The 27,811-nt window shown below is 37.3% G+C and overlaps 1 protein-coding gene and 1 long non-coding RNA gene across 3 annotated transcripts; one reads left to right on the top strand and one right to left on the bottom strand.

Moving 5' to 3' along the window:
- Positions 1-7,648: 7,648 nt before the first annotated feature.
- LOC107869595 lies at positions 7,649-8,266 on the top strand. Its single transcript, XR_007054492.1, has 3 exons — positions 7,649-7,813; positions 7,923-8,011; positions 8,195-8,266. It is a non-coding gene; the product is annotated as an uncharacterized LOC107869595 (long non-coding RNA).
- Positions 8,267-10,272: 2,006 nt separating this feature from the next.
- Positions 10,273-27,794, bottom strand: LOC107867646 (programmed cell death protein 2). 2 transcript variants are annotated; one of them, XM_016713981.2, is made up of 11 exons: positions 27,430-27,794; positions 23,134-23,401; positions 22,953-23,036; positions 12,154-12,287; positions 11,964-12,061; positions 11,672-11,760; positions 11,490-11,595; positions 11,215-11,363; positions 11,068-11,138; positions 10,808-10,922; positions 10,273-10,728 (listed from the first exon to the last, which is right to left on the bottom strand). In XM_016713981.2, the coding sequence occupies exons 2-11, from the start codon at positions 23,389-23,391 to the stop codon at positions 10,558-10,560; spliced, it is 1,275 nt and encodes a 424-aa protein (XP_016569467.2). In that variant the 5' UTR covers positions 23,392-23,401; positions 27,430-27,794; the 3' UTR covers positions 10,273-10,557. The 2 variants fall into 2 exon arrangements, with proteins under 2 accessions (XP_016569467.2, XP_016569468.2); XM_016713982.2 differs by having other exon boundaries at positions 23,134-23,396; positions 27,430-27,577.
- Between the last annotated feature and the right edge of the window lie 17 nt (positions 27,795-27,811).

Here is a 27,811-nt window from a genome sequence, read left to right on the forward strand (position 1 = left end):
ATATTTTCATATATTTGATATAACTTTAATTCTACAAAATTTAGAGTCAATTTTATTTTCTTAAATTTTACGTTAAAAAATAATTATGTATTCTTTTTAAAATGGAGGGTGTACTTCATTTTTGTCGGATTTTTTTTTTCTTTGAGTGGCATGTTCATTTTTTGGGGTGTATAAAGCCATATTACGATTCAAGTAAACTTTTGTATTAACACAGTTGAAAGAGAGAAAAATGAGACAACAGACCTTCTCAAGTTTTTAATTGAAAAAAAGGAATAAGTAGGTCCCGTAATCTTATTAAGTTAAAATAAATTAAATTCTTTGAACAATTGGAATAATTGTTCGACAACTGCATTAGTTATCTCAACAATTTCACACAGTTGTTGAATAATTTCTCCCGATTGTCGAATAACTTTGCGCAGTTATCGAACATCTTTGCGCAATTATCAAAAAACTTTATACAGTTGTCGAACAACTTTGTACAGTTATCAAATAACTTTGATAGTTGTTCAACAAGTTCTCAAAGTTGTCGAACAACGATCAAAATTGTTCAACAATTGGAAGAAGTTGTTGGAACAAAAAAACTTAGAAAAAAAACTCAAAAAAATTTTGTATCTCCTACTTAATTTTAAAACTCGAAGGACCTTCACTTAATTGAAAAATTAATTTATTCCTTTTAATCCAAAGTCCCATTAAAAGATGAAATATGTTACAATGTCATTCAAGTAGGATCATATCAGGTTTAGCGACTTCACTTCAACTTGATACCTCAGTGATAGCGAATCGATTCAGTTATGCCTTTTTTCAGGGCGGACCTATGTAGAAATTTAGGGTGCTTCGGCACCCACTAAATTCGACATGGAATTGATAAAATTACATTGAATAGGTATAAAACATATTCATTTCGTTTAAAAAAGAATGACCTAATTTGACTTGATATGAAATTTAAGAAAATAAAAAATATTTTAAATCTTGTGGTATTAAATTAAAGATATATCAAATTATTAAAAGTAATCTTAAACATATCATGTGAAAAGTTAAAATTAAAAAATCATTAAAAAAAAAAAGAGATCATTCTTTTTTAAACGGACTAAAAAAAAAATCAATCTTTTCTAAACAAAGAAAATATAAAAGTATTCATTATAATAAAAAATTAATTTGGTGTATTGACATTTAGGTTCAACCCCCTTCATTGGAATGAAGGAGGCCGCGTTCAAAACTCATCCGCCACTGCCTTTTTTTCGTTAACGAAACTAAAAATCTCATGTTTTTCCTTATTTCATTGTTGAAATGATCTCCAAAGTGAAAATCAAAATTGGAATCTCAGCAAGGATTTTAAAAAAATAATTTCTTTTCACCTATCAGCCATTTTTTTTTTTCTTTAAGAATAAAAATTAAATGGGAGGCTTGACCACAAACATAGCTCGAGAGATAGGGAAGAAGTTAATAGTGATGGGGGCTTGGAGAGTGGTTGAGATGCTAACCGTATGAGAGATAGGACAGCTACATGTATTAGGAAAATAGTTAAAAAGGTTTTAGGTCTCTCAAAGGGTAACATTGAGGTAGTGAAATGGAGCAATCTAAAAGAGTAAGTGAAGGCCAAAAAGGTTGCTTACAAGGAGTTGATAGAGAGTAAAGGCAAAAAGGAATATAGAGAAGAAAAATAGAAAAGTACAACCCAGCGAAATCAGCAGCAATTACGACATACTTTATAACTTTGCAGAAATTCACATGTCATAACATCGTGAAGACACCAGAAATAATAATAAAAAAAATAAGTGAAAGAAGGGGAATAGTGACCGATCTAGATGAGGTACAATGAATGGAAGAGCATAAGTAAAGTAGGATTGTAGTGGTTGTTTAAAGTTGGTTATCATTATTTCTTGGACGTATAAATTCTTGAAGAATAAAAGCGGAGTACAGTGATCTCACTATATATATATATAAAAATGATATGCAAAATTATGATATTGTAGGGGTATCAAGTAGTAAAGTCACACAATGAAATTTTAAGAGAAAATAGTAGAGATGAGGGTGATGAGAGATGTGTCTATCACCGATAATCAATATGTATTCTGTTGTGGCGTTTATTTAATAAGGAGATTGATGAAGCAACACAGAAGAGAAAGAAAGATTTGCATGTGGCATTTATTGACTTTAAAAAAATACATGATAAAATACTCAAGGGATTCTATGAAGAAATTTCAAACTAAACGCGTATTTATAACTTACATTAAGTCATTTAAGAACATCTGTAATGAATTCAAGAATCGAGTGAGGATAGTGAACGAAAACTCAAACACTTCCCAATTATAATGGAGTTGTATCATAAATTAACTCTTGACGCATTTGTATTCCAACTACTGCGACATATCTAAATGGTGTATTATGGTGTATGCTATTTGCAGATGACATAATTTTAATTGACGAAGACTCTTGATGAGTTAACAATACAGATCTTAAAATATTAAGGGTTTGACTGGAGCAGGTCAAGACAGTATTTTTAATGTACAAGTTCAGTGATGTAACTCACAATTCAATTGTGGAAGTGATGATTGGTGCATAAGTTATTTCTGGAAATGAAAGTTTCAAGTATCTTGAATCTATAATTTGAGAAATATCAAAATATCATTTTCACGTCAAATTATTTATAAAAATTCAAAAATAACTTTAATTTATATTTTGGCTAAACGCAAATTTATTTTTCAACTATCATTTTTTTTTATTTTAAAAACATAAACTACTTTTTATCAAATACTCACCATTTGGGCCACCAAAATTTTCAAATTGATGACATGTTCTGCCAAAAGCCATGGATCTTTCCAGACCTACAAAAAGATCTCTTGGTTTCATTTTTATTTTTATTCCCAAAAATTGCATATATTTGGCCATAGATATTTTTTACTGTTTTCTGAATTTTTTTTTACTTTATAGAATGATGGTGTTTGGTCATAGAAATTTCAAAAATATTTCAATTTTTTTTAAAAAAAAATGAAAACAATATTTTGTTATTTTCACATTTTTTTCAACTCTAATTCTATTTTTTTTTATTACATATAACCCTATTTTTTTTAATATTACACAAAAGGCCCTTAAATGGTTTAAATGAGTTTTGGAGCAAATCCGAAAAGAAAAAATTTTTTGATGAACAACAAATCAAATCCGAAAATATTTTTGAAAGACATTTTTTCTCGGTAAAAGACATTATTGAACAACAAATAAAGATTTTTAAGCTAAAAGATCGGTATATTTTCATTATTTGTAGGTATATTTTCATTTTTAAGCTCAGGACCCCTTCCATCATTGATGTGAAATTCTTTTCATTCATAAGTATAATCAGTAGATAAATTAGTTGGGCAATTTTAATAGTTTTAAAAAGTTTAGGGTAGAAAATTAAATTTAAAAAAGATTTTTAAAAGTCAAAAAACATTTTTAAAAAATACATGGTCAAACACAACTCAAACTTCAAATTCTTTTAATTTTTATGGCCAAACGCCTACTTATTTTTGCTTTCTCTTGGATTTTTTCTGTACTATTGATCTTTTCTGATGCATTGTATTATAATGTCGTCCGTGTTGAAGGCCCTTATGATTAACTTCTAATTATCTATTTAATTACGTGTGTTTCTACTGTTTTAAAAAAAAAGTCATAAAGGAGAAAGAGCTAGCAGAGAAGAAGAAAAGGAGAAGAAGTTACGAAAGACAAGGAAAGGGTAAAGTAGTATTAAACAAATAATATAAGGGTATAATTGAAAAAAAATAAGAGAGAAACCATGACATACCATCAAAATGGTGGTTCAAGAAATTGGTGCATTCATGTCTCAAACCATGAAATAGTAACATATCATATCATCTTTTTTAGAAAATCATGAAAACAAACATGGTTCCCATACTAACTATACCATACCATACCATGGGAAACCACCATCCAAACAGGCGCTAAATCTCGGATAAAATTTGCATTTGATTGACAGTATAAATTTATACCATCAACTAAATTCGATATAAATTTGATTCTAGGCTTAAACCTGATCGCGTATCAAATGACTCATTAAAGTAAGTGGATTCTAAATTAATGATTTGTACATATTCAGTAGATTTTCATATATACAAGGTTTGGATCAAAGTAACTAGGTTTGGCCGAAGAATTAGCTCCGCCGCCTGTACTTTTTGTGCTGTAGTTTATCTTGGATGGTTGAAAAGAGTTTGCTGATATGATTAAAACGAAAAATCACGCTGCTTCACGGAAAGAGAACGAATGTGCTATTCAACACCTAACCTTAGTATAATTTAGTCTCTGATAGAGTTATAGGGGCAGGCTTCTCATTCCTCAAATGTTATACCAGTTATTTACTTTAGGAGGTCTTAGTGGACAAATAAGGCTTGCTAAAGCGATTGAGCTTCGAGTAGGCTGGAGGGCAAGTGGGAACACTATTAATCCTCTTGATGAGTCTGGGTGGGGAAAAAGGAGATCTTAATGAAAATATTTATCATTTGATCAGTTACTCCCTTGATCCAATTTATGTGAAGGTGTTCGGAGTACGAGGGTCAAAATTCTTAATTTTTGACTATGACTTCGAGCATAAATCCTTCAAGTACTTTTTTAAAATTTACATATTTGAAAACCACACGAAAAGTACAACAAGTTGATATAGCTATTGATTCAAAAATTTTAAGAAGTTTGAGAAGATTATAGTCAAATAAAAATTTGTTTGACTTCTAAATAGTAACAACTTCACATAAATTGGGACGGAGGAAGTACAACATGATCCCCATAAATGTACATGAACATGCTGTTCCAAATCAATCAATCAATGAACCAAACTGCCCTTCAATCTCAAATTAGTTGGGAATAGTCATTTTGCATTTTTAACGTCCATTTCCTTTAAGAGGATTCATCATCATTATACTATAACCTTCTTCCTTTATCCGATCTTGAGGCTTTGCAAAACTCACACATCTGGAGTTGGTTTTCAAAATTCTAACAAAGTTGAATAATGCAGATAATAGTATTAGAATTTCAACTTTAAAAAAGAAGACAAAGCAAGCTAAGACTTGATATTGTCAGTTAATATGGAAATAAAATAGTGATCATTCAGTTTGTTAATTATTTACCATTGCAAAATGCTGGCATTCATGTTCCGGGATGAACAACAACAACAACAAACCCATTATATTCCCACATGGTGGGGTCTGGGGAAGGTAGAATGTACGCAGTTCATACCACTACATCCGAAGAAGTAGAGAGGCTGTTTCCAATAGACCCCCGGCTCAAGAAAAGGACCGTGACCGTATTCAAATATCGCAAGCATACAACATGATAAAATAACAACGATACAACACCAAGTACATGAACCAACAAAAGGCACCCCCTCCCCCAACCCTAGCCCTACCAACCAAGCTACACGAAACTCTCCTAACTCCAGCTTATGACTTGACCACACCCCTTAGCCCTCTATCCTAATACTCTTCCTCCAAACCTTCCTATCAAGGGTCATGTCCTCAGTGAGCCATAATTGCTCCATGTCACGTTTAATTACTTCTCTCCAGTATTTCTTCGGTCTACCCCGACTCCGCTTGAAACCATCCAAGGCCAACTTCTCACACCTACGAACTGGAGCATCCGTGCCCCTTCTCATCACATGCCCAAACCATCTCAACCTTCCTTCCCGAATCTTATCCTCCACCGACGCCACTCCCACCTTGTCCCGAATATTCTCATTCCTAATCCTGTCAGTCCTCGTGATACCGCACATCCAACACAACATCCTCATTCGCCACCTTCAACTTCTGGACGTAAGAGTTCTTAACAGGCCAGCACTCCGCGCCATATAACATAGCCGGCCGGACTGCAACTCTGTTGAATTTGCCTTTAAGCTTGAGAAACACCTTCTTATCGCAAAGAATTCCCGAGGCGAGCCGCTATTTCAACCAACCTGCCTCAATACGGTGAGAGACGTCCTCGTTAATCTCTCCATTCTCCTGAATCATAGACCCAAGGTACTCAAAACTATCCCTCTTACATACCACCTGAGACTCCAACTTCACTACCACCTCGTCCTCTTGCCTCGTGTCACTAAACTTACACTCCAAGTACTCCGTCTTTGTCCTACTCAACCTGAAACCTTTAGTTTTCAGGGTTTGTCTCCAAACCTCCAACTTATCATTAACACCTCGACGCGATTCATCAATCAAGACTACATCATCCGCAAAAAGCATACACCAGGGTACTTCACCTTGAATACTTCGTGTCAACACATCCATTACCACGGCGAATAAAAATGGACTAAGAGTCGATCCCTAGTGCAATCCAGTCAGGACCAAAAAATGGTCAGAGTCCCCTCCCACAGTCCTTACCCGAGTCTTCACCCCCCGTATATGTCCCTAATCGAACGAATGTACGCCACAGGGACCCCCTCACTTCCAAGCATCTCCAAAGAACCTCCTCGGGACTTTGTCATATTCTGTTTCCAAGTCAATAAATACCATGTGAAGATCCTTCTCCCTCTCTCTATACTGCTCAACCATTCTCTGCACTAGGTGAATTGCCTCAGTCGTCGAGCGAACGACGTAAAACTAAACTGATTTTCCGAAATAGACACTATCTTCCTCAACCTCCGCTCCACCACCCGCTCCCAAATCTTCATCGTGCGACTCAACAACTTAATACCTCGGTAGTTATTGCAACTCTGAATATCACCCTTATTCTTATAAGGAGGAATCATCGTACTCCATCGCCACGCCTCGGGCATCTTAGCAGACTTGAAAATGTTGTTGAATAAATCGGTCAACCACCTCAATATCGTCCCGTTAGCAAACTTCCAAAAATCCACCGGAATCTCATCGGGCCCCATCGCCCTGCCTCTTCGCATCTTGCGAATAGCCTCACAAACCTCCTCTACCTTAAAACGCCGACAAAATCCGAAATCACGAAATTCTTTGGTGTGCTCCAACTCCCCTAATACAATGCGTCTGTCCCCCTCATCATTCAGGAGCCTATGAAAATACGACTGCCATCTTTTCTTAATAAGAACGTCATCTACCAAAACTCTGCCATCTTTCCTCTTAATGCACTTAACCTGGCCCAGATCCCGACCCTTATGCTCTCGGGCTTTTGCAAGCCTATACAACCTCTTCTCCCCGCCCTTCTCCTCTAGTCCCTCATACAATCTCTCAAACGCTGCTGCCTTAGCAGTGGTGACTGCTAACTTAGCCTCCTTTCTAGCTAACTTGTACTCCTCCCTGCTCGCTCACCTCTCCTCATCATCCTTACTCTGCACCAACTTTACGTAAGCCGCCTTCTTCGACTCCACCTTCTTCTTATCTTCTTCATTCCACCACCAATCCCCCCGATGCCGGCTGGACCAGCCCCTCGAGGCACCCAAAACCTCTCTAGCTGTCTCCTTGATGCAACTTGCAGCCATATCCCACATACTATCCACGTCCCTCCTTGTTATCCATGATTGATGTTTTTTTTTCATTCATTTTGTTCACAGCACAAGTTGTGCTGCACAAGTGAGATATGTACACCTGCACAGAAACTATATTCTTTGAAGTCTAATCTAGTTTTCTGAAAACTGGATTAAGCTTTACAGTTAAACTGTATGGGCAGTATTTGCGATTTCTCCACATTTCCTGTGTTTCTAACTGTTGAAATTTTCCTTGGGCTGATCAGATATCTAGCCTAATATGCTTTCGATGTTTCTCTTCTTTTTAGTTCTCGCAGACTTTGTATCAGAAGCAGTTATGCCAGAGCTGTTAGAGAGAATCCTAACTCAGATGCAATCGATGTTGTAGCAGATGTGAAGACTGAATGAGTATTACTTCATGACTTAAGCATCTTCTTTTCTCCATTTAAGATCAAAATTCATTTACAACTGTCTCAATTTCAGCAACTAGATGTCATTCACTTTTTTTTCCCTACAGATCGTAGTTATAGGAGGCAGCGGCTTTGTTGGCTCTGCAATTTGCAAGGCTGCTGTTTCAAGGGGTATAGAAGTCAGAAGTCTGAGCAGGTGTTTGTAATATCTGACTGAACAGTTCAATAGGGATTTCAATTATTAAAATGACTCTTTACTTATTGGTGTGACAGCGCTTAAAACATTTTCTGTTGATTCATAAGGATCCATACAATTGCTGTATCCTCTTATACTGTTTTTCTATTATGGGTTCTCAAATTTTAGTTTTTTCCTACACAGGTCGGGGCGTCCCTCTTACTCAGACTCATGGGTAGATCAAGTCACTTGGATGACAGGCAGGTTCATTTCTTTATCATACCTTGAGTGGGTTGACAATGAACAAGTGAAAATTTTACATGGGTGAAAAAAATGTGGAAGTTGGTTTTCAGGCTCTCATTCTGATGAAAGCCATTGTAGTTTATTGAGAATAGATACTGCATTTCTTTTTCTTTTTTTCGGTTTGGGGAGAACGTCTTGCTGAAAAAAGTACCTACTAAAGATAATGGAAGACTCTCCTGCCACACTAAATAACGGAAAGATTAATCTACTGAAGCTCATCATGAGTCCAAAAGTGGGAAGCGATGTGGTCTCCTGCTGCCTTACCTCAGGTGACAGGTACCTGCATAACCAGTGTTTATGTTTTATCCAATCAAGCTGGAAAGGAGACAATTGTTGATCATTTTTGGCAGGTCAGTTAAGAGGACCTGAAGAGTCTAGCAACCTTCCTAAAAAGTAACCGTCACTAGAAAAAGTTCAATTTACCCTTAAAGATGAATTGGGGGCAGAGTCTGTTTAGCAACCATTTAAAAGACCAAATCTAATAAGACTATTATTCATGCTATGATCAATTCGTGAATCGCAATTTGGAAAACATAGAGGATTAGCTAGTGATAGCCAAATTAAAAAAAAAAAAAAAGAAAGAAAGAAAGAGCAGAATAATGCCTTTCTAGCCTAAAAGTCAGAACATTTGTCCAAAACTGGATATTCAACATAGCACATATGCGAAGATTTATAGAAGGATCAAGTTATAAAGTTCCTTCCAACAATATGAATCCTGGGCCAAACAAGAGCAAAGAAGTGCCAAGAATCTAGAAGTAATGGATTGTTTTTCCTAGTCTGGTCGTTATGGTCATATCCAAACTTGAAAGATGATCCCAGTTAAAACTAGCAGATGTTATCTGTGTTGGTGTAGTTTTGACTTTTGGCTAAAATCTTTTTCTGATGGTTTTTCACACAATCCAGATTACTCATATGATCATCATATCCTGCAGGAGATGTTTTTTATGCAATCTGGGATGAAATTCTTGTTGGGGTTACTGCAGTTGTTTCAACTTTGGGAGGTTTTGGTTCTGACGAAAAAATGCAGAGGATCGATGGTGAAGCTAATGTTGTAGCTGTCAATGCTGCTAAAGATTATGGTCAGTAGCTTTCATTTTATTATGGTGAAGTGACCTTTAAAAGAATAAAGATAAGCGTTGTTTTTCAATGTCAAGTGATAAATTTTTTGTGGTTGATTGTTTTTCCAGGGCCTATCTTCTCTGTCACATTTTGACTTTAACTTGCAAAATATATAATGAATCAGTTATGTGATGCATCCCTGTAGCGTGGATGATGTTGCTTATGCAGTGATAAATGCTATTAAGGATGACGACTGTTTTGGCATTTTTACTATCGAACAAATCAAAAGCAGCAGCAGGAGGAGTTAAAGTGTAAAAAGTTCACATCTTGTAACGAATTATATAAATATAGAATATATATTCCTGTCATACAAACTCTTGTTTATGACATCCTGAGCAGTGTAAAGTATAGGTAGTGTCAATGCTCAACCTTGCGCATAACATCATGAGCTGGAGATTGAAATCAAAGCATAATTGAATATTTCAATAGATGGCTAATCGTGTATTACATCAAACCTTTGTCGAAGAGAGACCTCTTCAGGTTAATAGATGTGCATTCTGGATTTTGCACTATATATAATGAACCAGCAGAAGAAAATCTTTCCAATGTTTTGTTGATCTGGTTGGAAGAGAACCTGGAAATTTAGTAAATAGATAGAAATTCTGCGCCTCTTGTCAGCTTGCATGTCTTATTTAGGTACTTGAACTGATATCTATGATAAATTGTGTATAATGTTTTTCATCCTAAAAAATGGTTTAGAACCTAGAATTTCAGTAAATTTATCTGAATTCTGCTTATCTTTTCAGTAAATGAATGTCTTATTTAGGTATTACTCGAAATGAAATCTACAAAAAATTCTATAATGTTTCTTCCTAAAAAATGGTTACACTCCTATTGCAGATACTTTTGAAATCATACGATGCCAATTTAACCGCTGAACACCTTTTATTAGTGAGAAAAGCATAATATTACAAGAAGAGATTCGCAACTGACGTTGTAATGCAAAATTTCTGCAAACTAACAAGGAGATTCCAAATGATTTAAGAAAATAAGGAAAACAAAATTTTAGCTCAACACGTGACATGCAGGTTAGGCACACGGTCACAAGTCGAATCTCACGGCAAACCAGAAGTTTGGTATTTAAGTGAAGGGTAGAGGGCGGGTCCATTATCCACCATCTTGTTTCAAACCATGCACTGCATGTCTCATCTTTGCGTTGTGCTATATTGAGATGCAATTTGAACCCAAGCAAACTCCTCCTTGTAAGCTACATTTCCATCACACGACGATTCACAGGTGTACACAGCAATAGTAGCCCAGTCAAGAGAATGCGCATCATTTTCCACACCAAAATAATAGAGTATTTGTGGTAAAACCTAAAAGCAACCGAGAAAACAAGCATAAATCGAATAGCCACTAGCTAGACTCGTAAGCAGAGCAAAAGCTTCATTATACCTGAAACTCAAAAGTCCTGCGGCCGCCGCAATAGGTGCACTTAGGTATGTCAGCCTTTGATGGCTGGCCACTTGACGTTGGCCATAATGGTTTTGCGCCAGCATCTCTGTAATACCTATTCTCCAAGATAATGATCGAATCTCAGTGACAAGGCATGCAATCATAATTCTTGGGGTACAACAAAGAAGGCGGCTGCAGTCATTTATCTATGCATGCAGTGTTTTTTCAGAATTAAAAAAAGGAGCAAGTACTTCAATCACCTTAATACTTGCTCGGGGGTTCGAGATATCCTCTCCTGGAAAGATGCCCAACTCTTCTTATCATCTTCCCCCTGTTGTAAAAACAATTATGTGAAGTTGAAAATTACAACCGATATGTCCATTAATCACTAGAATAGCCTTGCATACCCCAAAACTGTCCATAAGTGCCTCAATTGATTCATCCACTCGGCTAGAAGAGATCAACGAGTTCACTTGTCCATTATCATCAGAAACCTTATCCTCACATTCATCAGTAATTGCAATCTCATATTCTGGCCAGAGACCGTTGCTTGCAACTGTTTGAGGATTAAAATCTCCATTAACTTCTCATGCAGTGATATTCTAAATATATAACATGCTTCCCGTGTTTCTAGTATCATATCAGTCGAGTAAGATTTAAAACAAGTATCTACTACCCTTACCTTCTTGCACCTTCCTAAGAGTTCTATTATTACTAGGTTCAGATGCATCCTGAGAAATGCTCGAGGGTAAGCAGCATCTTTTATGACCAGATTTCCAATGGACAGCCTGCAAATTGGATTCATTTAGTTAAACTCCCATCCTAATAGAAAGGAGTGAAGGAAGCACCGTAACCGCTGCAGACCTGGTGATTCTCAGAGCAGTAATGTACTCTTCGGCAACTACCACATACTTTATCTCCTCTCCAGGTACCACACCAGCCACAAAGAACAGCTGAGAAATGCAAGACAGGATGTATTACAAAATGTCCAGGACATCTATGTGTAAATATTTTAATATGATCAATTAATACGGAGTTGAAAGAAAAGGAAAGGTCAAAGAATTTGGGCGATAATCACAAATACTTAAACGAAATCAATTGTGAACTTGAGTCATTGATTGACCAATGAAAAAGTTGGATCTTTCCAAGGAATTACCTCCAGCGCTAGAAGGTTTATCTTTCCCATTGTTTTTAGGGGGCTCACTGGAGTAAAAAGAGTTATAACGAGGCAATTGGCAGCGGAAGACCTTGACACTAGAAAAACACATTCGGCGATCGGAGTAAGAAGAAAGGATACAAAAGCAGGGTAGTTAGAAGTCACAAAAAATTCAATTGTGAAAAAGTACCTCCTGGATGATTTGTCTTGGTTCCTTTTCCACTGCTCATGTTGATCTTTAAGGAGACAGGACATTGATGTACACATGAAGATAAATAAAGTGCGGTGAAAAGTCGAATCCTTCTCAGTGAGTGGTGCGTAAACCTTTACAATAAGTAAAATTAACAAAAAGAAACACACCAAATCAGTTTCCTCTTTCTGCTCTCCTTCTTACCACAATGGAAAAAAAGGAGGGCAAATGGTAGAAACAGAGCCCTTATGATGCAGAAGTAACTAATACACAATTGAAAAATAGGCAGCAAGGCAACCAATTAAGTTGAAGCACATGGACAAATTAAGAAGAGAGCAATAAACAAACAAAATATAGTGTGCCCTGTAATTGAAAAACAGAGACTAAAGGATGGGACTGGGGATCAAAAACCTAAAGAGATAACAAATGCCTCTTGATTAAATGACATTGGAGATTCAGCACTAAGAAAAATGTACTTTTGGAGAACTTTGGTGGAGAAGTTCACTTTAGAGAACCCATGGTGCACCAAAATCTCGACAGCACCTCATGGACAGGAATATGGAAACAATATTTGAGGATTTTGGAGTACATTTGAGATACTACTGGTTTTCTTCTCGGTAATGGAAAGAAAATCAGATTCTGGGAAGAATCATGGTCGGGCCATGCTCCTCTTTACTCAAAGACCAATTGTTGGACACATACAGTTTATCCCCACAACATCATTCAGCACAACGTTGAAATTTCTTTCTCAGGAGCTCAAATAATTGGGAAGGGAAAAGCTTATGCCTTTTGCTTCAGATGCTAAACAACGTCGTATTGGATCACAACAAAGTTGACTCCATCAGTGATCAGTTGTTCAATGAGACATCCAAAGGACTTTTTCCGTCAAAAATTGCCACACTATGCTGGGATCTCACAACAGCATGGAAAAGACTTGGTTCAATAGAGATCCTTTGAAGTCTCTTGCTTTTCTTAAACTGACGCTAGGGAGGCTTTTGCCTCACTCAAAAACCTTCAAAAGAGGGGATTTCAGCTTTGCAGTAGGTGTCAATTGTGAAGAGCAATCTCAAGAAGTTAGCCACCTTTTTTTACATTGCACTTTTTCAAATTTCAGGTATGTGTTGGACCATGCCTAGCTCCATTACAAAGCTTGGTGGTGGGGATGGGGGTGGGGTGGGAAGGGGGTGTTATGCAAGAATTCTCAAAAGACATGGAACTCAATATCTCAGCCCATTTGATGGAATATCTGGCTTGAAAGTAACACCAAAATTTTTTAAGTCAATACGAGAAACACTGATACCATAAAACTTAGATGTTGCTTGCTTTTTGGTGCAAAATGGTCATTGTACAAGATGTAGAGGCAAAACTAGACGGTAGACACAAGACTTTGCACTTTATGTAATCATGCGTGATGCACCACTGGCTTAGTGCAAGTTTTACATTTTTTTCAATATTACATTATCAATTGAACAACGTCACAACTATAGCTCTTCAAACATATCAAAAATGAATCTGCCAATTGACCTAAAAGATGCATTTGTGGGGTGTGTGGGTGGGTGGGGGGGGGGGGGTGGATAGAGCATGTACCACATGTAACAGAACACGTACCACACACAGTTGTAAAATAGGATTAGTCCATAAACTTAGGCTTTAAGTTTGCATAGTTTATCCCCATGTTTATTTGCTCATTATTAGGAGTCAAGCTAGCATAAGCTGTTTTATTCATATTGTATTTAAACTCCATTAGAGACTGATTAATAGAAACAACTTCATCTTCTTTCTCTACATTTATATGGTATCAGAGCCAAAATACTCTAAACAGAGTCCAAGATCCAATTTTTCCTCTTTGCAGTGATGGCCACTTCCTCCACCGTCGTTAATGCCGATGCAGCCCCTGTGCTCAAACACTTGATTCAATACAATCCATCATCCCAGCTGCCCATTAAACCGACTGGCAACACTAATTTCACAATCTTGAAAGCCCAAATTGCCATGTTGCTTCATGGCCATGACCTCTATGGTTATCTTGACGGCACCATGACGGCCTTGAGACAGCCAACCCTGCGTACAAAGATTGGTTTCGTCTGGATAAATTAATCCAAAATGCTCTCATGGCCTCTGTAGATGCCACAATCGCACCCACAGTAGCTTCTGCTATCAACTCCAAAGATGCGTGGATCAACTTCACACTTCCTTTGCAAACAAATTGCAAACCCGCGTCTTCAACCTTCGTCACCATCTCAATCGAGTTAGTAAGGACAACAAATCCATTGCTGAATATATGTGAGAGATTTGCTCTCTCTCTGATGAACTCGCCACAGCAGGTTCACTAGTCAATAATGAAGAACTAGTGGTGAAAATACTGAGTGGACTCAGTTCGGAATTCAGCGAGATCTCTGCAGCCATACGGGCAAGGGACTCTCCTATGAAGAACTTTTTGACAAGCTTCTTGATCATGAACTTCTCCTCAAACATGAGGACCTCAAGAAGACTTCCACCCAAATGACAACAGTTATTGCTCGACGAGTGCCAAATCCTCCATCAGCCCCACGCAACAATAGACGCCCATCCAACAACAATAACTGGCATCCCCAATACAAACAGCCTAATCAAAGCACTCATTCACAGTATCCAATGGATAATTCTCAGTGGCGTAACTTCCCACACCAATCATCACGAGTACGCTGTCAACTTTGTGACAAATTTGGGCATACAACAAATGTTTGCCGCTCTCGGTCCCATAACCACATTGAAGTGAAAGCAAATTTTGCTGCATGCATAACACCGAGTGACCCCTGTATTCTTGATTCAAGTGCATCTCACCACATCACCTCCGATACCAACTCACTCCACAATGTTCAAGAATTCAAAGGTCTGGACGCAGTGACAATGGGTAATGGCAATGTGATTCCAATTACTCAAACTGATAATACTCGCTTAACTGCATCAAATACTGCATTCAAACTCTCTAGTATTTTGTGTGCTCCAGCTATCAAACGCAAGTCCATTTCAATTCATCAATTTTGCAAAGAAAATCTAACCTCAATAGAATTTTTTCCTTTTACTTTTCATGTAAAGGATCTGACTATGGGAGCACCTCTACTGCGCGGCCCAAATAAAGCAGGTCTTTATGAATGGTCGTCCTCGACTCGACCAAACATCAACATAGCCATTGCCATTGCTGGACCTTCCTTACATTTATGGCATCGAAGATTGGGCCACCCCCACTCTCGAATTTTGTTTTCCATTTTAAATAGTTCCCGTCTTTCATATTCTATTTTTTTAAGAAGATAACATTTGTATATATTAATTGAACCAGTGCATGGGTTGCACTGGAAACCATATTTACAGCTTATCAAAAAAACTGGAAACTGAATCTAAATCCTAAACAGAACCTAGGATGTCTATAATGGATTCAAAATCCTCTAAATATATTTGCTTGCACTAGAAACAAAAAAGTCTTGATGCAGTTAAGTTTGGTTATTTGAAGATCATAACTCTTGCTTTCAAAACATCTAGCATTTCTTTCTTTCCAAACAGTCCACCCAATACATGCTGGGACAATCCTCCATCTGTCTTTGTCTGCAGCTCCAACTCTTACTTCTTCCCAACTGTAAAGATGTGTGATTTTGTTAGGCATAGCCCAAGCAAAGACCCTAAGACTAATGAAAATCCTCCAAAGTTGGTTAATAATCCTGCACTATAAAAACATATGGTTGACTGTCCCAACCTCTTCCTCACATAGATAGCATATGGAACACATGGAGAACTTCCTCTTCTTGAGATTTTCTTGTGTCAATACTGCTTCTCTTGCCAGAAGCCAGGTAAAACAGACAACCTTGGAAGGGGTTTTAGGTTTCCAAATCTGCTTCCAAGGCGAAGGAGATGGCTGATGTCCACCTTGATTCAACAGCTTATATGCAGAGCTGACCCTAAATGCGCCTTTGCTATCACTGCTCCACCACAATCTGTCATGCTCGTTCCTTGTTCCTTTAAACTCCTCCAAGTTTTTGAAGAAATCAACCACAATTTTAATTTCCCAATCATTGAAATTCCTTCTAAACTGAGCATTCCATCCTTGCTGTGTCCAACTTTCAGCTAGGCTCATATCTTTATTCACCGTCAGTTCATGCAAAGTTGGAAATAAACTCTTCAGATTAGACGCGCCTAACCACTTATCTTCCCAGAAAAAAACCTTGATCCCATTGCCTACCTTGATAGTTGCATTGTCCTTGAACAATGGCCATAAAATTCTAATGGGGTTCCATACACTTACCCCATGTGGTGTTAGAACCTCCTTTGACATCCACTTGTTCTCCTCTCCATATTTAGCTTGAACATCCACTTGTTCTCCTCTCCATATTTAGCTTGAATTACTTTGCCCCAATATGCTTGAGGCTCTTGTGAATACCTCCATAACCATTTAAGTCTAAGAGCCTTACTTTGTAATTTCAAATTTCTTTCTCCTAAGCCCCCTTGTTTCTTCCTCATAGAACCTCGTTCCACTTGACTAAATGTTGGATAGTAGAATCATTTTCTTTGATATCATTTTCTTTGATCTCTTTCCATAGAAAATCTCGACTTATTTTATCTAATCTCTGTATCATCTCAATAGGAATGGGAAAAATGGACATCATATAAGTAGGCAAGGCATCCAAAACTGAATTAATGAGAGTGACTCTGCTTCCCAAGGAAATATATTGAGATTTCCACCTAGTAAGCTTCTTCTCACATTTTTCAATCACAGGATTCCAAATGTTTAGAGCCTTTGACTTGGCTCCTAAAGGCATGCCCAGATAAATAGTAGGCAAAGAACCAATTTCTCCTCCCAGAATCCCAGACAGATCCACCATATTAGAGACTTCACTAATAGGGTACAACTGACTTTTTCTCCAATTGATGTGCAATCTTGAAACACCTTCAAACAACACCAAGATTGATCTCAGAATCAATAGTTGCCTTTCATACGCATCACAAATATTAACGTGTCATCAGCATATTGTGAGCTACTGCCATGTTGCCAGTTGAGTTTGAGGTTGGAGAAGTAGCTTACCTCAAAACCCTTAAGGCATTCATTTTCTCTGGCCACCTTAATCATGTTATTTAGGCCCTCCATAACAATGATAAAAGAAAGGGGGAAAGAAGATCTCCCTGCCTCAGACCCCTTTGAGCAGGAAAGAAACCTTCAGGTGCACCGTATATAAGGACTGAGAATCTGACAGTGGAGATGCAATATCTCATCCACCGGATCCCTCCTTCCAAAACCTATATATGAAAGCATTCTCAACAAAAATTCCCAATTCACATAGTCATATGCCTTTTCTATGCCCAACTTGCACAAAATTCTGGCTTTCTTCTGAGTGATTCTAGAGCCAACTATTTCATTTGCAATTAGAATAGCATCCATTATTTGTCTATTCTTAACAAATGCCATTTGTTGGACATCTACCTATTTGCCAACCACTTCCTTCAGTCTTTCAGAAAGCACCTTGAAGAGTAGCTTATATACACTTCCTATAAGACTAATAGGCCTGAAATCTCTCAACTCCTTGGCTCCATTTTATTGGGGATCAAAGCAATGTACGTCGCATTAAAGCTCTTCTCAAAGATGCCATTGGAATGGAAATTTCTAAAAGTCTCCATGATATTTGTTTTCACCACATCCCAGCACTTGATAAAAAAAACATTGTGTATCCATCTGGACTTGAATAAAAGGGAAATCTATGAGCTTTATTGCAACAACAAGAATTACAACAAGTTTACTTATTGTAATTCTTGTTGCTGCAATAAAGCTCATAGATATCCCGTTTATTCAAATACAATTTACAGTGATTTATGGGGGTCCATCCCCTGTTCTCTTTATTGATAAAAAACTCTACTATTTTCTATTTGTTGATCAGTATACCAAATACATTTGGTTGTACACAATGAAAAACAAACATGAAGTGCAAAACACTTTCAAAGCTTCCATCCCGTACTTGAAAAATATTTTGGTCATAAAATGCTCACACTTTACACTGATGAAGGCGGAGAATATAGAATCATGGAACTATACCTTAATTCTGATGGCATACAACACGTCTCTCCCCCCATACTCCTCAAAGGGTCACCCTGGCTAAAAGACGCCATCGACACCTTATTGAGACTGTCAAAACGCTGCTTCATCAAGCAAGTTTGCCCTTCAATTTTTGGACATTTGTTTGCCATCATGCTGCCTTTCTCATTAATCGCCTGCCCGCTGCCACTCTTGATAACAAGTCCCTATTTGAAGTTCTTTTCAACGAAACACCTGCTTATGAATCTCTCCGTACATTTGGATGTCTATGCTACCCATGGTTACGACCATACACCCAAAATAAATTAGAACCATATTCCAAACCTTGTGTCTATCTCGGTTTCTTCGGCACTTATCATTGCCATCAGTGTTTTGACCCCACCAGCTCTAAACTTTTTCTCTCACAGGATGTAAAACTTTTAATAGAAATTTTTCGATTTGATAATATTTTTTCTCACTTAAAACAAAAATTTTCATATTTAATTTAGGAAAACACTTTACAACATCAAAATCCAGATATGGAAATTAGTTCCACCACTATTAATCCAGATCTCACATTGCTTTCTCCCACCATTCCGTTCAGGCGAGGTGCACGCCAAGAATCACGCTCAGTTCGCACCGCGCAGCAAAACACCCCAGAGTCAGATCATTTCACCACTCCGGAGTCGGGTAATCCTCAAACTACCTCCCTACCCCTTATTGTTGATACCCAACCATCCCACTTCACATTTCAAAGCCAATCCCCTGCCTTCTCTGTGCATCCTCGCTTTCTACATCACCGACCACCAATTACTCATGTTTATCGGCGTCGCCCAAAGTCATCAGGATCCCTCCATGCTAACAGAGGTGAGAGTAGTTGCTCTCTTGACTCGCCTCCACCCACTGCACCCATAGTTCCATTTCCACAAATAGAGCGAAATCATGTAGTAACAACGTCGCAAAATAACATTGTCAAGCGACGGAAAATTGTTGACTACACTACCCAAATAACCCAGCCTGTAACCATTTTACCTGTAACGCACAAACAAGCACAAAAATTATCAGATTGGAGAGATACTATGCAGGTTGAGTTTGATGCACTAATAAAAAACTAGACTTAGGAGTTGGTTCCACCGGACCACACCAGAAATGTTGCTCCATTAATAGGTACAAAACGCGTTTGATTGCAAAAAAATTCACCCAAATACCTGGGGTTGATTTTCATAGAACATACAGTCCAGTGGTTAAACCCACCACAATTCGGACTGTCCTCACCGTTGTTGTACCAAAAAGTTGGCCCTTACATCAAAGGGATATCAATAATGCTTTTCTTCAGGGGAAGCTTCAAGAAGATGTCTATACGACCCAACCACACGGGTATGAAATTTCAACACATCCTGACTATGTTTGTCATCTCAAAAAGGCTATCTACGGACTGCGACAAGCTCCTAAAGCCTAGAATGATGCACTCACTGATTCTCTTATCAGAATGGGATTCCGTATGTCTGAGTCTGATAATCCTTTGTTTGTTCTGCGTAACTTGGGAGTGACTATTTATCTACTAATATATGTGGACGACATCATACTCACGGGCAGCAATGAAACACTCATTCAAGAAGTCATTACTTCTCTTTCCAAAAGATTCTCTTAAATATCTTGGCTTATTGCACTATTTCTTGAGCATTGAGGTACACAGGGATGCCAACGGTCTGTTTCTTAGTCAATCTAAGTATATTCAAGAGGTGTTGCATGACACTCAGAAGCAAGACTGCAAAGGCGTTCAGTTCCCGATGAGTACATCTGAGGCACAACTGGTAGATGACGGAGCCCCTAAAACTAATGGCAAAGAGTATAGGAGTGTACTTGGTAAACTTCAGTACCTTTCTTTTACCAGATCGGATATCACATATTTGACAAACAAGCTTACTCAGTTCAACAACTCTCCCTCCGTGGTTCATTGGAAGGCTGTTAAACACATCCTTCGGTACCTCAAAAAAACATCCCAAAATGGTATTTATATTTCTCCACAGCAGTCCACTGATCTTTATGCCTATGCTGAGGCTGATTAGGCGGGTGATATTAATGATTGCCGCTCAATCTCTGGCTACATTGTTTTTCTAGGTGCGACTCTTATTTCCTGGTGTTCTCGCAAGCAACCTACCGTCTCCCGATCCTCCACTGAGGCTGAGTATAGGGCAGTTGCCTCTGCCTTGTCTGAAACAAACTGGATCACTCACTTGCACAGGATCTTCATGTGCCACTCTCTGCTGCACCTACAATATTTTGTGATAACCTTGGGTCACATAAATTGTTGAAAACCCAGTACATCATACAAAAATGAAGCACCTCGAGGTCGATCTTCACTTTGTTCGCAGTGGCCTAGTCCGAGTATCACACATCCACTCCACTCCACTGATCAAGTTGCAGGTCCACTCACCAAACTATTGTCTAAGCCAGCCTTCAAGCGGATGCTACCCAAGTTAGGTGTTGTCTCGTCACACCTAACTTGAGGGGAGCGTAATAGAGCATGTACCACATGTAACAGAGCACGTACCACACAATTGTAAAATAGGATTAGTCCATAAATTTAGGCTTTAAGTTTGCGTAGTTTATCCCCATGTTTATCTGCTCCTCATTATTAGGAGTCAAGCTAGCATAATCTGATTTATTCACGTTGTATTTAAAATCCATTAGAGACTGATTAATAGAAACCACTTCATCTTCTTTATCTACATTTATAGAGAGGGAGGGGGGATTTGATGGCTCAACACTATTCCTCAGGCTATTTGGGGGAGTGGATGGCTTGAAAGAAGCACAATTTTTAAGGCAATAAGAGAAATACTGATAGACTTAAACTTAGGTGCATTTGAGGAGAAGAAATTGACCAAACATAAAAACCCTACGAGTAAAAGTCACATGGTTGCATTAGAATCACCTAACATCCAATGGAATCAATCATTCAGAAATGGAACAGAACATAGAGCCAAGAAGTTCCAGTTATTATTAATGTTGTCAAAATTGAATATTTCCAGCAGAGAAAGTTTTAAGAGTTCTCAAATAAAATCCCACTGGAGATTAAAAAAAAAAAAAAAACTAGGTGATTTCTTCCCGTATGCTTAAAAGTTCTAGTGGGCAGAGTTATGCAGTACCTGTGTTGGTGTAGTAGTAGGTACACAGTGGAATAGTCAAGGTACGACAAGATAGACAAAACACCACCATCATTAAAAAAAAAAAGAATTTGTTAACTAAAATAATATGGAAGAAAAAGAAATGATTGCGAGCATGTAATAAGTCCAAAAAATATGTGATCATATCATTTTTTTAAAATACCGACGTGCGCGGGATAGCCTGCACGCACCTTGACTAATTCCGCCAAGTACCTGCTACCTCTCACCATCACAGGAATTGGTAACACTATAAACCAAGGCTTGGAATCACCTAGCGTCTTTTCTTTTCTGGGAATTGAACCTGAGACCCCGTGATCCTCAACCCACTTCATTGACCACTAGGTCACACCCTTGTGTACAATACACAATCATATCATATCATATCAGCGCTCAATACTGATATGTGACACATGAAATTCTTTGGATGCAAGTCAGACATCATCTTTATGTTTTTGAGAGGAAAGAAAACTTTAGCACTATAATAAAAGGCAAAGATAGGGTACCTTAAAATCCTAAACCTAAAGGAAGAGCTTAAGTACCATTTGACCAACTCAATAAGGTTATTAATAAAAAAAATCATCTCCTCTTATATTGTATATTGTACAGTTAGATTTAGAAGATTTAGACTTTTATGCTGTGTAGCATCAAGTTAGATTGGAAACACTGTCTTTTCTAAATTAGATTGAGACTTTTGACACAGGACAATCTCAAGAGAAGGATATTCCAGATGGCAAATAGATACTATATGTGCCGTCAAACTGAAGAAACCATCAGACATCTTTTTTTTTTGCAATGTACAGCTGCAAATGATATTGGAATATGTTTTTCACTATTTTTGAAATTAGTTGGGTCATGCCAAGTAATCTGAGGGAAGTTGGATCAGATGGAAAGTTGGTAAAGCCATCAGAAAAGTCTGGAAGATAACACCAGCAAGCATTTTTTGGGTTGTATGGACATAAAGGAATCAGAGATGTATCCATGGAATATCAACTCCTAAGAATTCCCTTAAAGTCAAATGTCGCCAAATGTCTTTTACTTTTATTTAGTTGATTCAGCCTTTACACTCTAAATTCTTCAGTTCAGGTATTAGATTTTATTAGCTCCATGAGAACAACCTAGTTGTTTTGTATGGGGGCAATTTGCACCTTTTTGTAATCCTTAAGGACTAAGTTGGTGGACTCTTCACTTTCGATGCCACACCCATCTCGGATTCTCCAAAAATACACCACATTTGGAGAATCCGACACACCAGTTGACATTTTTTGAAGAATCGGAACACCATAGCTTAAGGATCTGGTAGCATCTTCTTGATGCCTTTAATGAACTTACTTCATAAAAAGAACTACTCTGTTATATTGGTGATTACTTCAGTGTTTATGCATGCTATGACATGAATGAATGAAAGAGGTTCCTTGAAATTATCAATATTATTCCTTAAACTTTTTTTAAAATATTGAGACTTCATTTCTAGCTCCATTTGTATCAGACAATGTTTTCCTATCCATGACACAAAATTTGTATGTTAAAGGATTTATAAGATGCACCATACAACTAAAAAGGCAACTTCTACAAGTCCGAAGAACATAAAAGAGATATACCTGAAGCATGAACTGCAAAGGCTTGATACAGAAATCACAAAGACATGATCTCCCTGTTGGCAAGTTAACTGGATCCAACCAAGCCTACACTTAAAGAAACAAAAATTAGGAAGGGTTTTTCACCATAATAAACATGGAGAATAGCAAAAATGAATCAACACTAAAACTTTTCTGAACATACAGGAGTACCCCCAGCTTTGCTTGGAAATAGCTCACGTTGCAGTGACCATGAATACTCAGGTTTTTCAAGAACCCCTAACCCCACAGGTTCTTTGTCTTCATCCTCCTCCTCCTCCTCATCATCATCATATGAATCAACATCTCCACTGTTATCAATTTGAGCCTCTTCTTGATCTTCCTCGTCAAGGGGTGTAATTTGCAAAGTCCTGAAGTTATTTGACGAGCCTCTGCTTCTTTCAGCATTAAATTCCTCTGTCATTTTGGCTAAACTATCGAAAGTGGTGATTTTAAAAAAATAATTACATCCCAGTAATATCTCACAGCCGCACAAAAAATGCAACAAACCAAAGAGAAATACCTCATGTACAAGAACCAAATTAAGAAACTACGGGAATTTACAACAAACAAAATCCTAAGGACCTGTTTTGCCATGAGAATGTTTTTACGTTTTTTCGGAAAGTTTTATCGCTTAATCTGAAAAAATCAATATTTTGGCCATGAGAATTCCAAATAGAATTTCAAGTTGTATTTGGAATTAGGAAAACACCCAAAACCCTGTTTTTCACTTTTTTGTATCTTTCTCAAATTTGGAGTAACTGGTAAAGTTGCTGTCATGTGACCAGGAGGTCATAGGTTTAAGCCTTGGAAACAGCGTCTGGCAAAAATGCAAGGTAAGACTGCGTAAAATACACCCTTGTGGTGGGGCCCTCCCCAGACACCCGGCATAGCGGTAGTTTTAGTGCACCGGGCTGCCCTTTTGTATCTTTCTCAAATTTAACCTAATCTTTTTGTAACACCCCGTATTCAAGTACGTGTATTGGCGTATTCAAGTACATGTATTGGTCTTATTTATATGGAATTAATTTTTTTTTTATTTTATTTATACCGGAATTTGCCCGTCGATGGTTCCATACGAAGGTTATTGAATAAGCTTTCCAACGATATAAAGATTTCCAAAAACGGATAGGTTTCGGATATAATCGAGCACGTTCGAAACTATAAAACGGTGGCCGGGATATTTGAGAATAGTAAATGTGCAGGAAATTTTCCTGCACACAAACTACTGAGGCCAGCCATTTTTTTGGGTCAACTTTGAACGATCATAACTCCCTTAATATAATGAACTGGGAGAGCTGCGACCTATGAAAAGAAAGATCTTTGAGCCTTCTTTCCAATGAAATTGGTTTCATCCAAATCCAACGTCTGAGTAAAGAGTTATACTCGTTTTACTTCAGCCTCTCAAAACAGATTTTTAGGGTCAACTTCAAATGATCATAACTACTTGTACAAGACGAACTGGGTGGCCTACTTTATATGAAATGAAAGCCCTTTGAATTATCTTTCCAACGATACCAATTTCACCCAAATCTGATATCGGAACAAAGAGTTATGGTCGATCTACTTTAGCTTATCAAAACAGTCCACCAAAGGACAGATTTGATATTATTTAAATTTTAAAGGCACTTTGGTCATTCCCTATGATATTATGGACGGGAATATGTGTACATATACATGTATATGAGTTCAAAAACTCATTTTCATCATCAATCATTGAGAAAAAACAAACCCTAGCCAAATTTGACCTTTAAATTACTTTTGATTCAACTGTAGAAATTCCAAAGTAATCCGATAACTGCGTTTGTCATCTCGAGAGCTTCGAACGGCACCTATTATTTGTGCAAACAGGATTGCATAATCAAGAGGTGAATTCTAAGGTATGAATATTGTTTGCCTTTGTTCTCTTCCATATGTATACGTGTGATAGAGGATTATATGTATTGATTGTTATTGAAAGGTGATGGAAATAGGGTTATGGACTATTTTGCATGGTTTGGTTGTATTGAATTGTGGAAGGAGGATATGTTAATTGGGTTATGGAAGATGGATATGGTAATTGAGTTATGGAAGGTGGATATGGTGATATACTATTGAATTGATGATTATTCATGTCTATGGCTCAATTTGGTTTAATGGATTGGTTGGAAGGATAAATGAATCCAAACTTGATATTGGAGGATGTTGTATGAATATGCATGACATGTAAATGTAATTGGAGTATAAGAAGGTTAAAGTGACACCCTTTATGGTGTAATTAAGCTTACTACTTAACCACTAGTTTGGTGAATTCAAATAATTGAATTGTGACGTTTGGTCGCTAATACTAGATTGCTATATATGTTCATTGTAGATAAGTAATCCAAAAAGACGAGAAGTCCATTTGGGACTAGTATTGAAGGTTGACAATCAGGTATGTAAAGCATACTCCATACCATATCTTTAGCATGAAAGTGAACAATTGTTCTATTAAGAAAGTTTCCAAAGTTATTCAGTAACATGTGATCCATAATGGTTTTGTATGATGTCCTACGTTACCAATGAACTTATTTCCACCCTACAAGATGTCAAGACATTCCAATACTTACTTGTTTTCCAAATCTTACATGTTTATTGCACTAATGAATGTCAGAAGGTATCCGGCTACTCAAACAAGATCCATGTGCTATTAATGACTCCAAAACGTTTCATTGATATACAATAAGTTCCTACTTCATTGTTATGGCATTGATGACTCCAAAACACTTTATTGATGTGCCAATGAGTCCTTACTTCATTGTTATTGCATTGATGGTCTATTTATATGTCTCTTATTGATGTATCATTGTTTCAAAGTATCAAAAATATGGTGGCGACCGAAATAACAATCTCAAAGATTAATTGAACTAAGTGATGGAAGTTCTCTCTTATCGGGTGGTATCCCAGGGGTATAAGCCTATCATGGGTCGATCCCTATTTATGTGTTTATGGGTGGTATCCCAGGGGCATAAGCCTAGCATGGGTCGATCCCAGTTGATATATACTGGAGGCAACCTAATGGTCACAGTACAGTACAGTAATGATTACAAAGATGATAAGAACGAAGGTAAAATGATTGAATAAATACGATGTACAGGTTGTCACAAGTTCTAGTAAGTGTGGTCCACTCCTATTACGATTTATTCACTTATTTTTGATTTCTATTGAGCTCCTATATCATATGTGATTATCTACAGCTTTACATACTCAGTACATATTTCGTACTGACGTCCCCCACGGGGGACCTGCATTTCATGCTGCAGGCACAGGTACCTCAGCTCATACACTGCACAAGTAGGAGCCAGGATATCCAGCTGCTTTTGGTGAGCTCTAGTTTGCTTCGGGGCTTTCCGTGTCATATCCAGTCACTTTTGGTATTGTATAGAAGTTAGTTATATGGCGGGGTGTGTCCCGACCTTAGTTAAACTCTGTGTATTGTCTAGAGGTTTTGTAGACCTAATGTACAGTCAAGGTGGTGTTTTGTTAATAGACGTGATGACTTCAACCGCCAAGTATTGTATATACATATATATGTGTGCTCGAGCTTATACAGGTGATTATTTCCTTTTATATGCGACATGATGCTGTCCGAATTTCGGGTTGTCATAGAGGTATGCATGGGAAGTATAAGGTTATCAGATGGTTCTCCCGGACCTCCTCGGTTACGGGTGACAGTCCGCCCCAATAGGATTTGAGGCGTGACACTTTCATTTCTAGTGAGAAAACAATTTAAATTTAATTTCATGTATTTTAGGAAAAGTACATTCAAACAACCAAATCTTATTTCCAAAAAATATAACCAAACACAATTCCATCTTCAACTATAAAGTGAATAAATATTTGTAATAGTATGTAGTAACTTGTATATGGGATCTAATCTATCACATTATGTTACTATCAATTTTGAGATACTACTCTTTTAGAGCAAATTTGATTGTATACCAAGTTGGGTGATTTTGCTAGTTCTTAGAAATTGACTAATTTAGCTCAATCATACAATCAAATCTCTAAAACTAGCAAAATCACCCAACTAGAAATTGAACTAGCAACATAAATTAATCAAGCTAGGTGATTTTTCAAAATACATTTAGAATATGTATGAACAATATTTTTTTTAAAAAAATACAATCAAATTCTAAATATATTTTGCAAAAAACATGATCAAACACAACTTCAACTCCAACTTCAACTCTGAAAACTCCACATTAAGTAAATATTTGTTTGTTTTCATGACCAAAACCCTTCTAAAACTCCACCAAGACTCACATTTTATGGAGACCCAGTTCGTGTCAATATCAAAAAAACAAAACAAATCGAAGGGTTAAAAAAGCCTCATGTTGAACAACCAACTGGGGAAAAAAATCAATAAGGAAAGTAAGATAACTCCATCACCAAGACTCACTTTTCTACAAATTAAAAAACAAAGATAAGTGAAGGAAAATACCTGAATTATATGATTTTATTGGTTCCTTTTTTCAGCTTTGAATATAATTAACGGAGGTTGAAGTGAGTGTTCAAACCTCAAAACAGCAAACAGAGCAACTAATGAGAGGGTTATTAAAGACAGAGACATAAACCTCTTTCATATTTGGGCTTAAATTAATGTGGGCTGTCATTAGATATCGGCCCAACTCAATTTCACTACAGCTCACCAAAATAATAATCGAATAAATATATTTTTATTTGTTATTTCCTGCGTCCATCAGTAGTGGTCCCCTATTCAATTGAGATACGAGTTAAAAAATAATAAATTATAGAGATAATTTATCATATTATCTTTGAAATAATGAATTTAATGCTTTCAGAAATACAAGAGTGAAATAGAT

The sequence above is a fragment of the Capsicum annuum genome, chromosome 4 (genome assembly GCF_002878395.1).
Source record: "Capsicum annuum cultivar UCD-10X-F1 chromosome 4, UCD10Xv1.1, whole genome shotgun sequence".
NCBI classification, from domain to species: domain Eukaryota; kingdom Viridiplantae; phylum Streptophyta; class Magnoliopsida; order Solanales; family Solanaceae; genus Capsicum; species Capsicum annuum.